General features: G+C 64.0%; 1 protein-coding gene across 2 annotated transcripts in view; it reads left to right on the forward strand.

Moving 5' to 3' along the window:
- The window catches only part of AGRN (agrin), a 30,933-nt gene extending 14,939 nt beyond the window's left edge, over window positions 1-15,994 (forward strand). The window contains exons 4-37 of one of the 2 annotated variants that reach the window (XM_081144158.1): window positions 2,009-2,224; window positions 2,296-2,520; window positions 2,598-2,822; window positions 2,991-3,197; window positions 4,113-4,331; window positions 4,405-4,599; window positions 4,683-4,883; window positions 4,967-5,115; window positions 5,191-5,296; window positions 6,058-6,174; window positions 6,256-6,420; window positions 6,596-6,739; window positions 6,844-6,968; window positions 7,042-7,147; window positions 7,241-7,567; window positions 7,650-7,787; window positions 8,233-8,360; window positions 8,497-8,611; window positions 8,690-8,809; window positions 8,931-9,281; window positions 9,530-9,722; window positions 9,841-10,056; window positions 10,418-10,644; window positions 10,739-10,873; window positions 11,044-11,140; window positions 11,227-11,391; window positions 11,493-11,604; window positions 12,005-12,121; window positions 12,192-12,384; window positions 12,457-12,544; window positions 13,317-13,349; window positions 13,578-13,802; window positions 14,219-14,322; window positions 14,645-15,994. In XM_081144158.1, coding sequence (XP_081000284.1) covers window positions 2,009-2,224; window positions 2,296-2,520; window positions 2,598-2,822; window positions 2,991-3,197; window positions 4,113-4,331; window positions 4,405-4,599; window positions 4,683-4,883; window positions 4,967-5,115; window positions 5,191-5,296; window positions 6,058-6,174; window positions 6,256-6,420; window positions 6,596-6,739; window positions 6,844-6,968; window positions 7,042-7,147; window positions 7,241-7,567; window positions 7,650-7,787; window positions 8,233-8,360; window positions 8,497-8,611; window positions 8,690-8,809; window positions 8,931-9,281; window positions 9,530-9,722; window positions 9,841-10,056; window positions 10,418-10,644; window positions 10,739-10,873; window positions 11,044-11,140; window positions 11,227-11,391; window positions 11,493-11,604; window positions 12,005-12,121; window positions 12,192-12,384; window positions 12,457-12,544; window positions 13,317-13,349; window positions 13,578-13,802; window positions 14,219-14,322; window positions 14,645-14,802 — 5,642 coding nt within the window. In that variant the 3' untranslated portion in view covers window positions 14,803-15,994. The remainder of the gene's footprint in view (window positions 1-2,008; window positions 2,225-2,295; window positions 2,521-2,597; window positions 2,823-2,990; window positions 3,198-4,112; window positions 4,332-4,404; window positions 4,600-4,682; window positions 4,884-4,966; window positions 5,116-5,190; window positions 5,297-6,057; window positions 6,175-6,255; window positions 6,421-6,595; window positions 6,740-6,843; window positions 6,969-7,041; window positions 7,148-7,240; window positions 7,568-7,649; window positions 7,788-8,232; window positions 8,361-8,496; window positions 8,612-8,689; window positions 8,810-8,930; window positions 9,282-9,529; window positions 9,723-9,840; window positions 10,057-10,417; window positions 10,645-10,738; window positions 10,874-11,043; window positions 11,141-11,226; window positions 11,392-11,492; window positions 11,605-12,004; window positions 12,122-12,191; window positions 12,385-12,456; window positions 12,545-13,316; window positions 13,350-13,577; window positions 13,803-14,218; window positions 14,323-14,644) is intronic. The other variant, XM_081144157.1, reaches the window with a different exon arrangement.
- Window positions 15,995-18,995: the final 3,001 nt, after the last annotated feature.

The raw sequence follows: 18,995 nt of genomic DNA on the forward strand, positions 1-18,995 counted from the left end.
GTTGTGAGATGGGTCAGTCGTATGCGGAGGATGGGGAACTGGGCTGGACTGGGGGTCTCGGCAGGCCCAGCGGCTGTCTGAGGAGGGATTGGAGGGCCTGTCCTTGGGACTATGCAAGCTGGGGCCTGGCCTCTCTGGGGGGCCTGTGGGAGTGAGGGGAGAGAGGGGAAGCTGTTAGTGCTGCAGGGGTGACCTGCATTCAGGGAGGAGGGCTCCCTGCTGGGCCAGTACCTGCCCAGGTTCTCGGAAGTCATGTATAGGGGTTTGTTTGTATGTGGGATGGGCTGTGGGGTACGCCGTGAGGAGGCAGGTCTGTGTTGGGTTGTGGGCAGGGGCCCAGGGCTGTCTCTCAGAGGCTGTGGGCAGGAGGCCTAGTGCTGCTTCGATTTAAAGATTGACCCCTCCCATCCTCTCCTCCTCTGCTGAAGCCTGAAAGGCTGGCATGTCTCCTGCCCTTTACACACACTGGCCCCTCCTACAGCTGCACACATGGGCTCCACACCCACACCCCGATCCCCTTGCACACTCGAGGACAGCCACACACTATGGCCATTGTCACCTTTCCCAGGAATACACACCACACATTTGTGGCCACAGGCAGGGCTTGAGGTGTCCACGCTGGCCCCAGGCTCTGGTTCAGTCTGCCGTGTGGGGGTGGAGACACCCAGGCAGACAGGCAGGAGCCTTGGGTGGGCCGTTGCTGTGGTGACAGCTAGCTCCAGCTCTCTGTGCTCCCCGCCCTCCATAGAATTGAGGGTGCTTCCTCCCACCCTACTTCCTGAGTCTGCCGGGAGGTGATGGGGAGTGTCCCCATTCCCCATAACTTATTAATGCTAATTGGACTCAATTAAACATTTATTAGATCCGGACAGCTGTGGCCTTTAATGGCCCCCTCCTCTTGCTGCCTGTGGGGGGTGGGGGCCCTGAGGAGTCAGCTTGCCCCATGTGCTCGGGACCATGGTCCCTCCCCAGTGGCCACCTCCTTGGGCTGCTGCAGAGGTTCCGTGATGGGACGCGTGCTGGGCACACCCAGCTCCCGACTACAAAGTTAAGAACTAAGATAATTAAAGAAGAAAATGACAGGTCTGCAGAACCCTGTGCTGGGCCTCAGTGTGAGGAGGGAGGACACGTGGGAGAGGGTGAGGCACGTGGGTGCCCGAGGCCCCAGGGAGAGAAGCCCAAAAGGCTGAGGCCTGGGGGTGGGAGGGTGGGAGGGCTAGCCACACAGAGCATGGGCCTGGGGGAGGCTGGCTTGGGGGGCATGGAAGGTGAGGGTGGGCAGCAGCAGGGCCCACATGGGGACAGGTCCAAGGGGCAGTGGCCTCCAGAGAAGCAGGAGGGGCAGATGTGGGAATATGATGGGGCGAAGGGTAGCTGGGCAGCTGGTGGCTGGGTTCCTGGCCTGAGCGGGGTGGAGCATGTGACCTGACCTTAGATCTCACCTCCCCCCTCCCCCAGCTGTGTGACCTCAGGTGTCCAGGAAAGGCAGGGCGGCTGGTCCATGGGGAGGTAGCACAGGTCAGGTGTGCTGGTGGCCCAGGTCACCTGTCAGATGAGGGTCTTTGTTATCATAGGGGGGTTCCTGCACCAGGTCACCGATGCCCTGTGATAGAGTTGGCCTGGAGCTGGCTATACACTGGGGCGGGTCATGAGATGTCCCCGCACAGTAGGAGCCTGGGGCGAGGGCAGAGAAGGTTCTACCACAGGGAAAGACCAAGGGACGTCTGGGGCTGGTGGGGGAGGCCTGTGGTGGGCAGGGTCTAAGAGGGGAGGGCCAGGCCCTGTGGGTGTGCCCACGAACATGTCAACATGGGCATGATGGGCACATGTTTTCCTGTGAGTGTGAGCATGAACATGTGTGGACACACATGTGCACGTGTGAATGTGTCCGTGGAGTTTAATGAGCGTACAGTGTGGATGCTGGATTGTGTCCCCAGGCGACTGTGAGCCTGGGGAGGCTGGGCTGGCAGGGGTGGGCTCTCACCCTCCTTGCCCTGTCCCATGCCAGCGTGCCGAGGAATGCTGTGTGGCTTTGGCGCCGTTTGTGAGCCCAGTGCGGAGGCTCCCGGCCGAGCCTCCTGCGTGTGCAAGAAGCGCGCCTGCCCCAGCGTGGTGGCGCCCGTTTGTGGCTCCGACGCCTCCACCTACAGCAACGAGTGCGAGCTACAGCGGGCGCAGTGCAGCCAGCAGCGACGCATCCGCCTGCTCTTCCGAGGGCCCTGTGGTGAGTGGGCTGCGGTGGGGCTGGGCTGGGGGAGCTGCCAGCCAGCACGACCCACCCTGCCTCGTCCATAGGGCCCCGCGACCCCTGCTCCAACGTGACCTGCAGCTTTGGCAGCACCTGTGTGCGCTCCGCGGATGGACAGACAGCCACATGCCTGTGCCCTGCCACCTGCCGGGGGGCCCCTGAGGGCCCCGTGTGCGGCAGTGATGGCGCTGACTATCCCGGCGAATGCCAGCTCCTGCGCCGCGCCTGTGCCCGCCAAGAGAACATCTCTAAGAAGTTCGATGGCCCGTGCGGTGAGCTGCCCCGGTGCACCGAGCGTGACCTCCTTGCACCTGCCCATGAGCCCTAACCTGTGCCCTCCCGCCCCCAGACCCCTGCCAGGGTATCCTCAGTGACCCTAGCCGCATATGCCGCGTGCACCCTCGAACACGGCGCCCCGAGATGCTCCTACGGCCAGAGAGCTGCCCTCCCCGGCAGGTGCCTGTGTGTGGGGACGATGGAGTCACCTACGACAACGAGTGTGTCATGGGCCGCACGGGGGCTGCTCGGGGCATTGACCTCCAGAAAGTGCGCTCCGGACAGTGCCAGCCTCGAGGTGGGTGGCTCCTGGGGGCGGGCTCCACCATGCCTGTGCCCACCTACCCTGCTTGCCTCTCAGGTCCCCACAAACCACCTCATGTGCCCATGGATCCCCTGTATGTCCCAAGGTCGGGGCTGGTGTGGTGCTCTGGCCTCTCTGATCTCATTGTCCCCCCTGCCCCAGACCGGTGTCCAGACTCCTGCAGGTTCAACGCCGTGTGCCTGTCCCGCCGAGGCCGTCCCCGCTGCTCCTGTGACCGCATCGTCTGTGACGGGGCCTACAGACCCGTGTGCGCCAAGGACGGGCACACATATGACAATGACTGCTGGCGGCAGCAGGCCGAGTGTCAGCAGCAGCGTGACATTCCCCCCAGGCACCAGGGCCCGTGTGGTGAGCACCGTGGGTGGGGTCCATGCCGGGAGCAGGCTGGTCCCACGTTAGCTCCTGCCGCCATCATCACACGCCATCTCCATCCTGAGTCATGCTCCTCCTGGGGTGGTGGGTGAGGGCGGGTCAGCCTGGGGGCTTGGCAGGGCTCTTACCTTCAGTGAGCTCTGGGCAGTGGGGTCTGTAGGAGGGTGCCTGCAGCACCTGGGGCAGTGAGGCAGAGGCAGGGCCTGTGCGGCTCCTGCAGCCCTCTGGGCCCCTTAGAGGCAGCCGCACGTTGGGTTTTGAGGGGCCAGCAGGGGTGGGGCCGCTGTGCCCCGCCCACCTCCAGCGCTGTCCCTGGGTCTGTGCGTCTCTGCGTCTGTGTCCTCTCTGTCCTTCCTTCCCTCTCGGCTGCGCCTCTTGTGTCTTCCAGCCTGACCTACGGGCAGGATGACGTGCCGCGCCTGCCGCCAGGAGCCCGCAGCCCGAGGTCTGCCCCCAGCGCGGCGGGGGGGTGGCTCGCTGCTGCCTGGCCTTGTAGTCCTCAGAGCAAGTGGACAGACACCTCCCCCCCTGTGCGGCCCTGGGTCTGGCTGGGTCGCAGACTCTTCCTTACCACAGAGAGGATCCCCCACGCATGCACACGGGCCCGGGGCTGCTGGTCAGGAGCCTGGCCTGGGTGGGCAGTCAGGAAGCTCCTGTCTCGGGCAGCCCCACGCCGCACTCCTGCAGGAGGCTGGGGCCGTCTGGGCCGTCCCTGTCCGTGTCCGCCACGTGTCTGTCCTTTCCTCTGCCGCGCCCTCTGCATCCGGCCCTTTTCCTGGTCCACTCTTCCTGCTCCATCCCCACCCCAGGAGAGGGTCTGCTGCGTGAAGCTGGGGCTTGTGCGTCCGCCTGGGGGTGGCTTGGCCCGCTGAGCTCCCGTGTCCTCCCCAGACCAGCCCCCGTCCCCGTGCCTCGGGGTGCAGTGCCTGTTCGGGGCGGCGTGTGCCGTGAAGAACGGGGGAGCTGAGTGTGTGTGCCAGCAGACGTGCCCGAGGGTCTACAGCCCCGTGTGTGGCAGCGACGGGGTCACGTACGGCAGCACTTGCGAGCTGGAGGCCACCGCCTGCGTCCTGGGGAAGGAGATCCGTGTGGCTCATCGAGGACCCTGTGGTCAGTGCTGGGCAAGGGGGTCTTGCTGGGAGAGGGGGTCCCGGCCGCTGTGGTGACCGAGCTTCTTCCCCAGACCGCTGTGGGCAGTGCCGCTTCGGAGCCCTGTGCGAGTCGGAGACAGGGCGCTGCGTGTGCCCCTCGGAGTGTGTGGCCCTAGCCCAGCCTGTGTGCGGCTCTGACGGGAACACGTATGCCAGCGAGTGTGAGCTTCACGTCCACGCCTGCACACGCCAGATCAGCCTGCACGTGGCTTCGGCCGGACCCTGCCGTGAGTGGGGGTGGGCCGGGGGGCTGCGGTCCCCGCATCTCCAGCCTGGGCGTGCTGACCTGGCCTGGCTCCACCCTCTGCAGAGACCTGTGGAGACACGGTGTGTGCCTTCGGGGCAGTGTGCTTGGCGGGGCAGTGCGTGTGTCCCCGGTGTGAGCGCCCCCCACCCGGCCCCGTGTGTGGCAGCGACGGTGTCACCTACCGCAGCGCCTGTGAGCTCCGCGAGGCCGCCTGCCAGCAGCAGGCCCAGATCGAGGAGGCCCGGGCGGGGCCCTGTGAGCAGGGTAGGTTGGGGTGACGCCGGTGGGGCCTGCGGGGCGCCAGCTCTGACTAGGGCCTCACGGGTGACCCAGCCCCCTTCCCACAGCCGAGTGTGGCTCAGGAGGCTCCGGCTCCGGGGAGGACAGCGAATGTGAGCAGGAGCTGTGCCTGCAGCGCGGCGGTGTCTGGGACGAGGACTCCGAAGACGGGCCCTGTGTCTGTGGCTTCAGCTGCCAGGGCGCCCTGAGGAGCCCGGTGAGGCCCCGCCCTCCCCCTCGGGCAGGCGGCGGGGAAGGGACCGCAGCCCCCACACTGACACCTCCCCTCCAGGTCTGCGGCTCCGACGGCGTCACCTACGGCACCGAGTGTGAGCTGAAGAAGGCGCGGTGTGAGTCCCAGCGCGAGCTGTACGTCGTGGCCCAAGGGGCCTGCCGAGGTGCGTGGGCCCGCAGGCGTGCCCGGTGCGCGCGTACACACGGGTTCTTCTGCGTATTTGCTGCTCCCTGTGTGTGCCTGTTCAAAGACGTGTGCGCGCAGGCGTGAGGTGTGGGGGTGTGCTGGGGCAGGCATGCGTGAACACGCTTAGGTGTGCAGTTACGTCTGTGCAGCCGCAGTGTGTGGACTGGTGTGTTGCTGTCAGTCAGCACAGGTGCGCTAAGCACCTACTGTGCACCAGGCGGGGCTTCGGTGCGGGGAGGCAGCGGGGAGGCAGCAAGGCCCACACCTGGGCGCTTCCTCTCTTACGGGGAGGCTGGTGGTGATCCAGTAAACGTCGTGGGTGCACACGTGCCCGTGAATGTGCACTCCTGCGTGCATGCCTGTTCCTGTCTGCTCAGCCCTGTGGTTTGGAGGAGCACGGATGAAGGTGTGTACCCACATGTCTTCTTGTGTGTGCGTGCATCAGGTTGCAAAGACACACTAATCCAAACACGTGTGGCTCTGGTTTATATGGTGTGCCCAGGGCTGCGTGTACTTGATCTTTGGGTGTCTGTGTGTTCCTGGCCCTATATGGACAGGCATGTTCCTGTATACGGTGAGGGATCCTCACCTGTGGCCTGAACTATAAGCTCTGGCCCCAATGGCAGTTGGCCTCAGGAGGGTAACGGTGACGACCGGGGGAGGCTGAGGTGGAGTGGCCAGTCCCAGGGGGATGTCCAGCACTGTATGGTGCCTGAATCCCCTGCCCCTCCTCTGCAGGTCCCACCATGGCTCCAATGCCACCTGCAGTCCCCCTGCACTGCACCCAGACGCCCTTCGGCTGCTGCCAGGATAACATCACTGCTGCCCGGGGTGTGGGCCTGGCTGGCTGTCCCAGTGAGTACCCAAGCCCAGCCCTGACCCACAGCCAGGCAGAGCCAGGCAACTGTGGTGACCCTGTCCTGCCCTGGCCTACAGGCTTGTGCCAGTGTAACCCCCATGGCTCCTACGGTGGCACCTGTGACCCGGGCACAGGCCAGTGCTCCTGCCGCCCGGGGGTGGGGGGCCTCAAGTGTGACCGCTGTGAACCCGGCTTCTGGAACTTCCGTGGCATCGTCACTGATGGCCGGAGTGGCTGCACCCGTGAGTGACAGGACCCACAGGCGGTCCTCAGCTGAAGTCTCCTGCCTGCCCATGCTGTCACTGTGCCCCTGGCTCCCCTATTGAGGCTCTGGCCTGGCTCACACCTGGCAGGGGCTGGGTTTGGGGCCAGTGGGGAAACCAGGCACAGACCTCAGGTCCCCACCCGTCCCCTCAGCCTGCAGCTGTGACCCTCGGGGTGCTGTGCGGGACGACTGTGAGCAGATGACCGGGCTGTGCTCCTGTAAGCCTGGGGTGGCTGGACCCAAGTGTGGGCAGTGCCCAGATGGCCGTGCCCTAGGCCCTGCTGGCTGTGAATCAGGTGAGGGCCAGGCCTGTTGTTGATGGGGGCTCCCTGTTTTGGGGGTGTGGCCATCATGAAGGCCAGCCTCCTGAGCAAGGGGGGGTCTCCTGTGTCTGCCCCAGATTCCTCAGCGCCCAAGACCTGTGCTGAAATGCACTGTGAGTTTGGGGCATCCTGCGTGGAGGAGGCTGGCTCCACCCGTTGCGTGTGCCCAACACCCACCTGTCCGGGGGCCAATGCTACCAAGGTGAGGGATGGGGTATGTGGAGGGTAGCAGGGGTAGGGAGAGCTCCCCACCAGCATCTTGTCCTGTGCCCCAGGTCTGTGGGTCGGATGGAGTCACCTACGGTAACGAGTGTCAGCTGAGGACCATTGCCTGCCGCCAGGGCCTGGATATCTCTATCCAGAACCTTGGCCCCTGCCAGGGTGAGGCCTGACCCTCTGCCCCAGAACTAACTGGATGGCCAGACCCTGCCCTGACTCGGCCTCCCACCCGATTCTCCTCCCCTTTGCTCACAGAGGCCGTGGCTTCTGGCGCCCGCCCCACACCTGTGTCTGTGGCTACCTCCGTGCGCTACCTGAGTGAGGCAGCCCCACCCAGTGCCCTCCCCCTGGCTCCTGGCAGTACTCCCCACAGCCGGCCCACCCCTAGACCCTCATCACACCCTCGGACCACTGCCAGCATCCCTAGGACCACCAGGAGGCCTGTGCTGACTATGCCCCCCACAGCACCCCCCTCAGCAGCCAGCCTTGCCACGTTTGCCTTCAGTGAATCTGGCAGCGCTGACGGGAGTGGCGATGAGGAGCTGAGTGGGGACCTGGAGGCCAGTGGGGCCGGCTCAGGGGGTGAGCACGGGCTCAGGGATGTGGTGGGGGCAGGGCCCCAGAAGGCTGCACCTGCAGCTGGGCTCACACTGAACCTCCCCAGGACTTGAGCCCCCCGAGGGCAGCAGCGCTGTGACCCCTGGGCCACCCATCGAGAGGGCTTCCTGCTACAACTCACCTTTGGGCTGCTGCTCAGATGGCAAGACGCCCTCGCTGGATGCCGAGGGCTCCAACTGTCCTGGTGAGTGGGTGGCAGGGGCTGGGGTGCAGCGTGAGGAGTGGCTTGGACCCGGACCTGGATGCCATCTCTCCTCCCAGGAAGCAGGCCTGCCCAGTAGGTGGGCACCCAGGGCTCATGGTATTCTGACCTTAGTATACACGTGTGCGTGGTCTTGGAGATTCAGCACATGCACACACATGAGGTCTTGGCTCCTGCACACATGTGGGTGCCCAGGATTCTGTGGCTAACCTGTCTTTCCCGTTGCAAGCTGGCCTGGGGCACTGTTCCACGGAGTCTGCCTGGTAACTGCTGCCAGCCCTGCCCCTGGCTCCCCACTAACCTCATGACCATCTGACTAATCCTCACCTGCCCTGCACCCATGTGGCTTGCTGCCGGGGTCTATGCCCATGGCCGGCCCAGAGGCCGGGCGGTGCTGGGCAGGGCCTCACTGCCCCCTCCCCCACAGCCACCAGGGCGTTCCAGGGTGTGCTGGAGCTCGAGGGGGTCGAGGGGCAGGAGCTGTTCTACACACCAGAGATGGCCGACCCCAAGTCAGAGCTGTTCGGGGAGACAGCCAGGAGCATCGAGAGTGCAGTAAGTGCAGGGCCTGTGGGGTTGGGGTGCAGCCCTGTCTTCCTCCCAGGTCCAACCCAGAGAAGCACTGGGGTGGGAGGGCCAAACAGCCCCATCTGGGCAGCCCCTGGAGCCCTCGCCCACTCCTCACCCACAGCTGGATGACCTCTTTCGGAACTCGGACGTTAAGAAGGACTTCTGGAGTGTCCGCCTGCGGGACCTGGGGCCCGGCAACGAGGTCCGGGCCATTGTGGAAGTGCACTTTGACCCCAGTGAGCACCCCCCAGTCCCTCCCAGGAGGTGGGGGGTGCTGCACAGGGCTTCTCGAGCTCAGTGTTCCTCCTCCCCAGCCACAAGCTTCCGGGCACCCGACGTGAGCCAGGCCCTCCTCCGCCAGATCCAGGCATCCCGGCGCCGGGCCCTGGGGGTGAGGCGACCACTGCAGGAGCACCTGCGCTTCATGGACTTTGGTGAGCGCCTGTTGGTCCTGCGCTGCAGGTCGCCTGTCCCCTCCCCTGCCACCCCCAGCACCCGCACCGCTTGCTCTCCCTGTGCCCTGCCTGGTACCCTGACAGTTCTCCCTATCCTCAGACTGGTTTCCTGCCTTCTTCACTGGAGCTACCACAGGAGCCACCCCAGCTGCAGCCATGGCCAGGGCCACTACTGTGGCTTCTTCCACTATGACCCCTCGGGGCCTCTACCCCAACCACACAAGCAGGCCCGTCAGCAGGACCACAGGCCCCCTCACCACACGCCGGTCCCCCACCACTGCCCCCAGTCGTGTGCCTGGACGCCGGCCCCTGCCCCCAGGCACCCAGCAACTCCTGAGGCCCTGTGACTCCCAGCCCTGCCTCTATGGGGGGACCTGCCAGGACCAGGACTCAGGTGGATCTTTCACCTGCAGGTGCCCAGCTGGCAGGGGGGGCACCATCTGTGAGAAGGGTAAGGGTCATCCTTGCTGGAGAGGGGCAGAGAGGCAAGTGAGGCCAGGTTTTGGGGTGTGGTCAAGCCACAGTGGGGAGTCGGGGGCTAGGCTGAGGGGGTCAGGTTGGGGTAGGGGGCAGGTTGGACTCCCCACCCCCAAGCTGGGGACAGGGTGGGGGCAGGGAGCGGGGGAGTGTTTCAGGCTGGAGGACAGGGCTCTTGGGGCCCTGTTCCTCTGTCCCCTCCAGCTGGTCCCTGTCTCACAGCCGTGCACCCCTTGGTGCCGTTCTTCGGGGGCCGCTCCTTCCTGGCCTTCCCCACCCTCCGTGCCTACCACACGCTGCGCCTGGCACTAGAGTTCCGCACGCTGGAGCCGCAGGGGCTGCTGCTCTACAATGGCAATGCTCGGGGGAAGGACTTCCTGGCACTGGCACTGCTGGGGGGCCGTGTGCAGCTCAGGTGGGCAGCAGTGGGGCTAGGATGGGCGGGGCCGTGTGTAGCTCAGGTGAGCTGGGCAGTGGTCCTGGCTCCCTTCAGCTGTCTTAAGCACCTCCTTTTCCCTTGGGCCCCACCCCAGATTTGACACAGGTTCAGGGCCCGCGGTGCTGACCAGCACGGTGCCCGTGGAACCTGGCCGGTGGCATCGCCTGGAGCTGTCTCGGCACTGGCGCCAGGGGACGCTCTCGGTGGATGGCGAGCCCCCTGTCCTGGGCCAGAGCCCCAGTGGCACCGATGGCCTCAACCTGGACACAGACCTCTTTGTGGGTGGCGTCCCGGAGGATCACGCCTCTGTGTGAGCATCAGGAAGGGCTGGGGTGGCCCTGACCCCAAACCTGACCTCTGACCTTGGTTCTGACCCCTGACTTGTTGGCCACATCCAGAAAGCCCAATCTATGCAAATAGCAAAGGGGATGGAGGGTCAGGTGTGCACCATGGCTGTGACCTTGACCTCAACCCTAGCCCTTGACCCTGACCTTGGCTCAGCCCCATCCCCTCTGGTGGCATCCCCGAGGACCAGTGTGACCACCAAGGAGGGGCTGGGCTGATGTCCAGTCCCAACCCCTGACCCTCTGCCCACCTCCTGTTTTGTGGTCTGAGCCCCCAAAGGACGTGTGGGGAGCCACCCTGATCCCTGACCCTCATCCTGGTGGCAGGGTGCTTGAGCGGACCTCTGTCAGTGTGGGCCTCCGGGGCTGCATCCGCCTGCTGGACGTCAACAACCAGCGATTGGAGCTCAGCAACTGGCAAGGGGCAACCAGAAGCTCCGGCGTGAGCGAGTGCGGGGCCCACCCCTGCCTGCCCAGCCCCTGCCTTGGGGGGGCCCCATGCCAGGCCCTGGAGGCTGGCATGTTCCACTGCCAGTGCCCCCCTGGCCGATTTGGTGAGGGCGGAGCCAGGGCTGAGGGCTGGGGGACACCTGTGTGTCTGTGGGCAGGGGCTCAAGCTTTCTGGGACCCCATCCTGTCTCCGTCCAGGCCCAACCTGTGCCGAGGAGGAGAACCCCTGTGACCCGAACCCCTGCCATGGGGCAGCCCCCTGCCACGTGCTGCCTGGGGGTGAGGCCACATGCGAGTGCCCCCTAGGACGAGGGGGCCCTCTCTGCCAAACAGGTGGGGGCACTGGGCCTCAGGGCAGGAGGGAGGGGAGGGTCGAACACTTGGGTTTGGGTTCTGTTCAGGCATAGGGGTGGGGTTCAGGCCAGGGGCTCACAAAGTGGTGGGGGTACCGGGGACCCAGGGTCAGGGCATAGCGCCCTGTGTGACCCCTCTCGTCCTCACAGTCTCAGAACAGAACGACCCCCGGCCCTTCCTGGCTGACTTTAACGGCTTCTCCTACCTGGCGCTGAAAGGCCTGCACACATTTGAGCGGGACCTGGGGTCAGTGACACAAGGGGTGGGTGAGGGGATGCTGTCCCCCAGCCCTCTACCAGCCAGTGTGCTGACATGCCCCCACCTGACCCCAGGGAGAAGATGGCGCTGGAGGTGGTGTTCCTGGCCCGAGGCCCCAGCGGGCTGCTCCTTTACAATGGGCAGAAGACAGACGGCAGGGGGGACTTTGTGTCATTGGCGTTGCGGGACGGCCACCTGGAGTTCCGTTATGACCTGGGCAAGGGTGCAGCAATCATCAGGTGTGCCCGTGGGGGTGGGGGTAAGGCTGGAGACCGTGGCACCATCACTTGGGCCCCTGGCCGAGCAGACAGTGGAGCTCACAGTGCCCCCTCCTCACCAGGAGCAAGGAGCCAGTGGCCCTGGGCACCTGGACCAGGGTCTCCCTGGAGCGTAACGGCCGCAAGGGTGCCATGCGTATCGGCGACGGGCCCCGAGTGCTGGGCGAGTCCCCGGTGAGTGTCTCCGGGCCGTGGGCCTCCCTCCTCCGGGCGGTGTGGCAGCCCACCCACGCGGCTCTCACTGAACTGTTTTCTCTCCCGTCTGTCCTGTGACTCTGTCTGTCTGCTCTCTGCTCTCTGGCCTTGCTCTGCAACCCCCACCCCGCTCTTCGGATGTCAGAAATCCCGCAAGGTACCGGTCTCCCCGCTCATCCTGCTCATGGTCTTCTGCCGCCTCCATTCCTTCATTCCTAGAGTAGCCCCCTCGTGCCACTAAGCCCCACATTGGCCACGTTGTGTGATTAACTCTGCCTCCTAGATAGTCTGGAGGGCGAGGGGTGGCCTTGGCAGGGCACAGTGTCCTGCCCTGCCCAGTGGGTGGTTCCACAGCCCCTCACCCAGCACCTCCCCCCAGGTGCCGCACACTGTCCTCAACTTGAAGGAGCCGCTCTACCTGGGGGGGGCTCCTGACTTCAGCAAGCTGGCCCGGGCTGCCGCAGTGTCCTCTGGCTTCGATGGCGCCATCCAGCGGGTAGGTGGGGGGCTGTCGTGGCAGGGAGGACAATAGGCAGGACTGTTGCTCATTCCGCCTGTCCCCCCAGGTCTCCCTGAAAGGCCACCAGCTGCTGACCCAGGAGCACATGGTGCAGGCGGTGGACGTCTCGTCCTTCACAGATCACCCTTGTACCCAAGCCTCAGGCCACCCTTGCCTCAACGGGGCCTCCTGTCTCCCCCGGGAGGCCTCCTACGAGTGCCTGTGTCCTGAGGGCTTCTCGGGCCTGCACTGCGAGAAGGGTGAGCACTGCCAGCCGGGCTGAGGTTGCCGGGTGGGCCCCCAGGCACCCCCTCACCCCGACTGTCTCTCAGGGCTGATTGAGAAATCGGCAGGGGACCTGGACGCACTGGCCTTTGATGGACGGACCTACATCGAGTACCTCAATGCTGTAACGGAGAGGTAATGCGCCCCCCCGCCCTTGGCTGTCCGTCTGTCCTGCCTTTGCCATGCAGGGCAAGATGCTGGCCCGGTCGCATCTGCCGTCGGCTCCGTGGCCAAGAAGGGCAGGCCCTGCTCCGCCTGCCCACTGCCCTCCTCCACCCTCCTTCCTCTCACCTTTTCTGTCTCTTTGTTTCCAAGCGAACTGACCAATGAGATCCCAGCGTAAGTAGCACCTGGGCCCCTCCACCTTCACTCTCGCTGGCCTGTTCTCTGCTCCTCACTGACCGAGGCAGAGACGGGACATTCCTCCCCGATGGAGGACAGGGCCAGGGCTGTTTGTCCAGCACGAGGCTCAGTTTCCCAGCTTAGAAGTGGGGAGCTACCCTTTCCCGGGATGTGTACTGAAGGGCGGTCGCCCATCCACCCCCTCAGCCACTGCCCTGGCCACGTGAACACCCACATGCATGTGTGTTCCCTCACACACGTGCGCTGGGAGCCTTTAGTCTCTGTTCCTGCCACCCCACCCCACGCCTGGCCTCTTGAACTCCGCACCCGGCTGGGCCACGCCCACCAGCTCTGTGTCTGCACATGCGTGTTGCACGTGTGTCCTTGTCGGGGCTCTGATGGGTGAAGCGGGTGGCCTGGGGGCCTCCTGTCTTCCGAGGGTGCTTGTTCCTCCTGCCTCGCACCGTTGGAAAGGGGACGCGGGGAGGGCTGCTGCGGGTCCCCACCCTGCACCACAGCCCGTCTGTCCCCTGCTCACCTGCCTCCCTCTTTTCCTGCTCCTAAGCCCCGAAGCTCCAGGTTCCGGGGCCCTTCACAGGTAAGCTCGCGGCCCCCGGCCCCTGCTGTCTGCCGTTGTCTTTCCGTTGCTCTGTCTCTGCTGAGCTGTCTGTCTGTCCGTCTCTCATGTCTGCCGGTCTGGCCCTACTTCCCTCCGTCCCTCTCTCAGCCGTCGGCCCCACTGTTGGTGTCTGCCCTCCTGCCTTGCCCCCCCACCCCCTGCCGCCCCTGTCCCGTGGGAGGCCCTGACCGGCCCTCTGCCCTTCAGCGAGAAGGCCCTGCAGAGCGACCACTTTGAGCTGAGCCTGCGCACTGAGGCCACGCAGGGGCTGGTGCTGTGGAGCGGCAAGGCCACGGAGCGGGCTGACTACATCGCGCTGGCCATCGTGGATGGGCGCCTGCAGCTGACCTATGACCTGGGCTCCCAGCCCGTGGTGCTGCGCTCCACCATCCCCGTCAACACCAACCGCTGGCTGCGGGTCAGGGCGCACAGGTCAGTCGGGAGCCCAGGGCACACCAAGAACAGCGGCGGGAGGTGCCTGGACCTGCCCCGCCAGGGCAGGCAGGGTCATGGGCAGGGGGACACGACAGGGCCAGCTGCCTGACCTGAGGTCACAGCTGCTGAGGGGAAGGGACAAGAGGACATAGCGGTTACAGCCAGGGAACCTCTGACCTGAAAAGGGGGTCCTTGTTGGCTGGGGACATGTCCCTCTGGTCTGAGTCTGGCATCGTTTCCAGCAAAGCTCAACTCACATGACACCCCCTGACCTGACCACCAGGCACTCTCCTAGGGGTCAGTGCCACCTGTCCTGGCCCCCAGGGATGACACTTGATGGGGCTCAAGACCTGGAGGTGGCAGGGTGGGCTTCCTGGAGTCACCTGATGGCCTGACCCCAACCCCACCCCCAGGAAACAGCGGGAAGGCTCCCTTCAGGTGGGCAATGAGGCCCCCGTGACCGGCTCCTCCCCGCTGGGCGCCACACAGCTGGACACTGACGGAACCCTATGGCTGGGTGAGTATTTGGGGGGAGGCCCGGGAAGGGCATCAGAATCTGAGGGACAGATCCAACCCTGCAGCTGGCACTGAGGGTTGCACCTGCGCCAGCCCCAGTAGGCAGCAGATGGGCCAGCCAGGGCTAGGCCCCTGCAGTTGCCAGGGTGGTATGGGTCCAGGAGGCCAGAGCATGTCTGCTAGTCACCTGGTCCCCGTGGGCACTGACAGGCCCCAGGTAACTCACCTTGTCTCTCAGGTGCTGGTGGGTCCCTCTGCCTGCCAGTGTACTGGTCTGCCCATCAGTGAGTCACAGCCAGGTGACCTTCCTGTTTGCCCTGCAGGGGGCCTGGAGAAACTGCCCGTGGGTCCAGCCCTGCCCAAGGCTTACGGCACGGGCTTCGTGGGCTGCCTGCGGGACGTGGTGGTGGGGCGGCGACCGCTGCATCTGCTGGAGGACGCCGTCACCAAGCCAGAGCTTCGACCCTGTCCTGCCCCGTGAACCACTGCAAGCCTGCCGCCCACCCTGCTGTAATTATTTTATATTTTTGTAAACTCGTTGCTTTTTTGATATGATTTTCTTGCCTGCGTTTTGGCTGGAGGGACTCCTGGCCCGGCCTCCCTCCTGTCCATGCAGAGACAAACTCGGTGCCCAGGGACTCGCGGGGCTGGTGTGGCAGCATGGAGGGCTTGGCTCGGACAGCAGCCTCCGGACGCACCCCTCCACCGCGTCCCAGCCCCTCCGCTGTGCTTCCCTGCCTGTTGGCAGACCCCACACACACATCAAGCTCCATCTGGCCAGTCTTGTGTCGTCAGAACAGGAAGCTGCTGCCAGGGTTGGAGGGGACCTTCCTAGGCTTCCACTGAGCTGGGCCTTGTCCCACTGTGAGTGGGCCAGTCTCAGCAGGACTCACCTTGAGCATGGCTGGCCCCTCCTGGGCGTCTTGTGCCAATACTGTGACTTAGAAATGACATTACTGTTGGGGCCACACGGTGTCCCCTGCTCCAGATGTGTTCACCGTCCAGGGTGCTGGAGAGCAGAGGCCAGGCCCAGGCCTGTTCGGGAGGCCCTAACCCTCAGCTGGCCCTGCCCACCCACCCAGCCACGTTGGACATGGTTGTGCCCCTTCCTCAGGGCCTATGAGGAACCTTGAGAGGGAGTGGGCCACTGTGTGGTGTTGACATCCATTGCCCACTTGCCTGGTCAGCCAGTGTCCCCCTCTTGAGGACAGGTGTCTAGGCCTGGCCACCAACCGCAGAGTTCTTAATGCATTGATTTTACTTGACATCTGGGGTCGTGGGGATGTCATCTTGGCCCGAGAGCAGCTGAGGACACCACACGGCAAGCTCTCACTCCAGTTCTGGTGTGAGGGGTGGTTGTCCTTGTTCAAGAATGACCAGGGGCCTGCCGGATGTCTGACCAAGGCCAAGGAGTGGGTACAGGGATGGCAGAGATGGCTGCGAAGCCAGAAATGCCTTAAGCTGCAACATTGCGTCTCATCCCGACCCACCCCATCACTCCACCGCACCCTCCTACCGGTGGGGGTGGCAATCCCAACTCACACAGCTGGGGCTGGGCTGTGAGGCCCAAGGGCTGAAGGGAGCCCCCGTATGTCACATTACTAACTCCAGTCTGTGTCTGTCAATCACCATGAAATAAAGTCTGAACACATTAAAAGATGTTTGCGTCTGTCCCACCAGGCTTCAAGCTCCCTTACAGACTCAGGACGGAGGAGGGGGCCCTGCGCTGGGGTGGGGGCTGCTTTTGGCGAGGAGCCCCAGGCAGTGAAAGCACACACTTGTGGGGTAGGGCCTGTGGAGGCCACACTCCAGGTAGCCTCCTTGAGGATGGCCTTGCAGGCAGCACCCCTGCCACACGCACTGCCCCTTGTGTTTATGTGGTCAGCCAACGTCTGTGTGTCCAGGCACAGGATGGGGAGGGAGCTGTCTGAGGAGAGTGGGCTTGCGATAGGGATAGGAGGGCCTGGGGGGAGTCAGGGTGGGTGAGGGGTAGGAGACCCTTTTCACTGGCCCAGGTTGGCCCACCCTCAGCAGGAAGCCCTGAGGGGTTCGGCCTGTGGAGCAGCTGTGAGCCTCAAACCAGGAGCTGGAAGGAAAGGAAGGTTGTCTGGCCGCCTTCCTGGAACTCCTGACTTGTTAAAGATAACTGTGTTCTTTTAAAATTTTATTTTGTGTCACTAGAAAAAAGCAAAATGAAAATAAAAACACCCATAAGCTCAGCACCCAGGTGGCCCATTCCCCGGTGGGCGTTCACACTCCCCTTATTCAGTAACCTGCTTGTTCAGGGGACACACCTGGGTGTGGAGCGGCGTGGCTGCTGGGGGGCGGGGCAGGCAGCTGTCAGGTGCAGGACTAGCTCTGGCTCCAGGAAAAGCTGCCTGAAGGGTGAGCAGATCTGAAGGGTGAGCAAAGGTGTCAAGGCCAAGGCAGGAAGGCAGAAGGAGCAGCTGTGGGCCAGGGTGCAGGATGGACAGGCCATCGGTCAGGGTGGTGGGAGCAGGCGGATCCCGTGCTTGGGAGTCTGAAGAGCTGCAGGAAGGGCCTGGAGAGGCTGAAGCAGGAGTTGGTCAGACAGACTTCATGAGAAGGTACTTGTGTGGGGCAGAGTGCTGGGCCCAGGTGCAGATGGAGAGGAGAAGGGGTTTGGAGTAGAATGGATGGGCCTGTGCTGGGCTGGACGACCCGGTGCGTCTGGAGGGGCTGGGCTGGAAGCACTGAGAGCCAGCCCAGTGGACTCCAGCAGGGGAGGGGGGAGGGGGCTCCCCGCTGGCTGAGTAAGAGGAGAGGGGCACCCACACTGGGAGGTCTGGAGAGGGTGCTCTGGGAGCCGGTGCTTCCAGGAGGAGGGGCTCTCAGGGCAGGACTTTCAGGTCAGCAGCGGTGAGTAGGCGTTGGGACCAGGGGTGGTGGAGGGGTCTGGGCAGTAGAGGCCCAGGAATTCCTAATTCCTAACTCCTAATGGGGATCTCAAGGCTGAGAGCCTAGGTAAGGAAAGGTGGTGCCCCCCAGAGGCAGATTGGCGTGGGGGGCAGCAGAAGTGGCCGCAAGAGAACCTCTGGGAGTGGGAGCACTTGGGCAGGGGCAGCCGCCTTGAGGTCAGAGGGGCGCTGGAGAGGTGAGACCAGCAGGTGGCAGGCAGTGGGGAGGGCTGAGAGCCAAGGCCTGGGTGTCCCTGTCACGTGGGAACCCCCCCACCTACACCCTCTGTCTCGGAAGTGGTGCCATGAGGGACATGTAGGCTCCTGAAAGGCAGTGCCTGGGCGAACAGGACCGGGCCAATATGATAACGTGGAGGTGTCGGGGGGTCTGGTGGCCGCTTAAGCCTGGGGCCCCATGCCTTGGGCTCCAAGCCCCGACAGACGCACGTGTCAGCACTTTGGTCTGAAGCTTGGCACTCTCGAAAACTTGCTTTTATCCTAACTTCTGTGACTCGGCCAGACCTGGGGTCCCAGTGCCTTTAAGGAAAGGGGGGTCTCAGGGTTTTTGTGTGGGTGGGGCAGACATAACTTGGTGCAGGTGAGCATCAGCCGCCCGGTGGCCTGACGCAGAGGCTCCGAGAGATGTGCTTGGGGCATGCAGGTGAGGTGTGACCTGGGAAGTCGTGCACCAGGCCTGACCCGGTGGTCCCCAGGCCTGACACCCTCACACCTGCCCCCCTCAATAGCCAGGGCCAGATACCTGAGTCCTGCTGGATGAGGCCAGTCTTAGGAAGGCCGGTGGGAAGGACTTTTTCTGATGGGGGCTGGGCCTGGGTGGAGGTCAGAGGTGCTCTGACCACAGGGAACAGAATGAGCCCTGCAGGTTGACGGTGTCTGGAGCCCGGAGTGGGCAGCAGGTGTCAAGGCAGACCCTCCCTCTCCCCCAACCCAGACCCTTTGCCCTGCTCCAGGCTCCCTTTGGCCACCAGAGATGTGTTCCACATGGCGAGCACCCCTCCCTTACCTAAGCCTGAAACCAAGGGCAAAAGCATGGCGGGGGCCATCTAGGAGGGTCTAGTCTCCCCTCTAGACTTGGGCCCTTGACCCTGCCTACCTGAGACAATCAGCCCTCTCTCAACAGGCCCATCTCCCCTCCGGACCCCCTTAAGAACCAGGTTTAGGGGTAGGACCCCCGGCAGGGGAGTGTATGAGAACCAAACAGGCCTTAGGTCTCTAGCTTCCTGCCTCTCTAGAGTGTGACAGGAACTGGGCACCTCCTGCCCTTTCTGCTGGACCCCTGCTCTCGAGTATGTGCACACACGCATGTGAGCTCAGATTCTAGCATGCATGTGACTGTCATGGGGAGCCACACAGGTGTAAGACATGTGTCACTGCTTCCTGGAACTTGGCACACCCAGACCCCATATCTTGGGCTTGGTGAGGGTGGAGGTCACAGGAAGGGTCACCCTATGACCCTGAGTCACTCCCTAGATCAATGAGGGGCTGGACAAGGTCTGATCTGTGGGCTCACAGGGCTTCTCTTTGCCTGAGCAAGGTCCTTAGCTCATAGCAGGCCCTTGCTTCTCCCCACCTTCCACCAGCAGCATCTCAGGGTGAGGGTCCCAGGATCCCTACAAGGGGCGTTGTGAGTAGGCTGCCTGGCACAGTGGCCTCTGGCAGGGTCATGGATCCTCTTAGGCTCAAGAATAGTGAAATGAGTTGGGTCTCTAAGGACTTGTCAGCCGAAAAGCCCCAT

Source organism: Miniopterus schreibersii (genome assembly GCF_964146895.1).
Source record: "Miniopterus schreibersii genome assembly, chromosome: 8".
Taxonomy (NCBI): domain Eukaryota; kingdom Metazoa; phylum Chordata; class Mammalia; order Chiroptera; family Miniopteridae; genus Miniopterus; species Miniopterus schreibersii.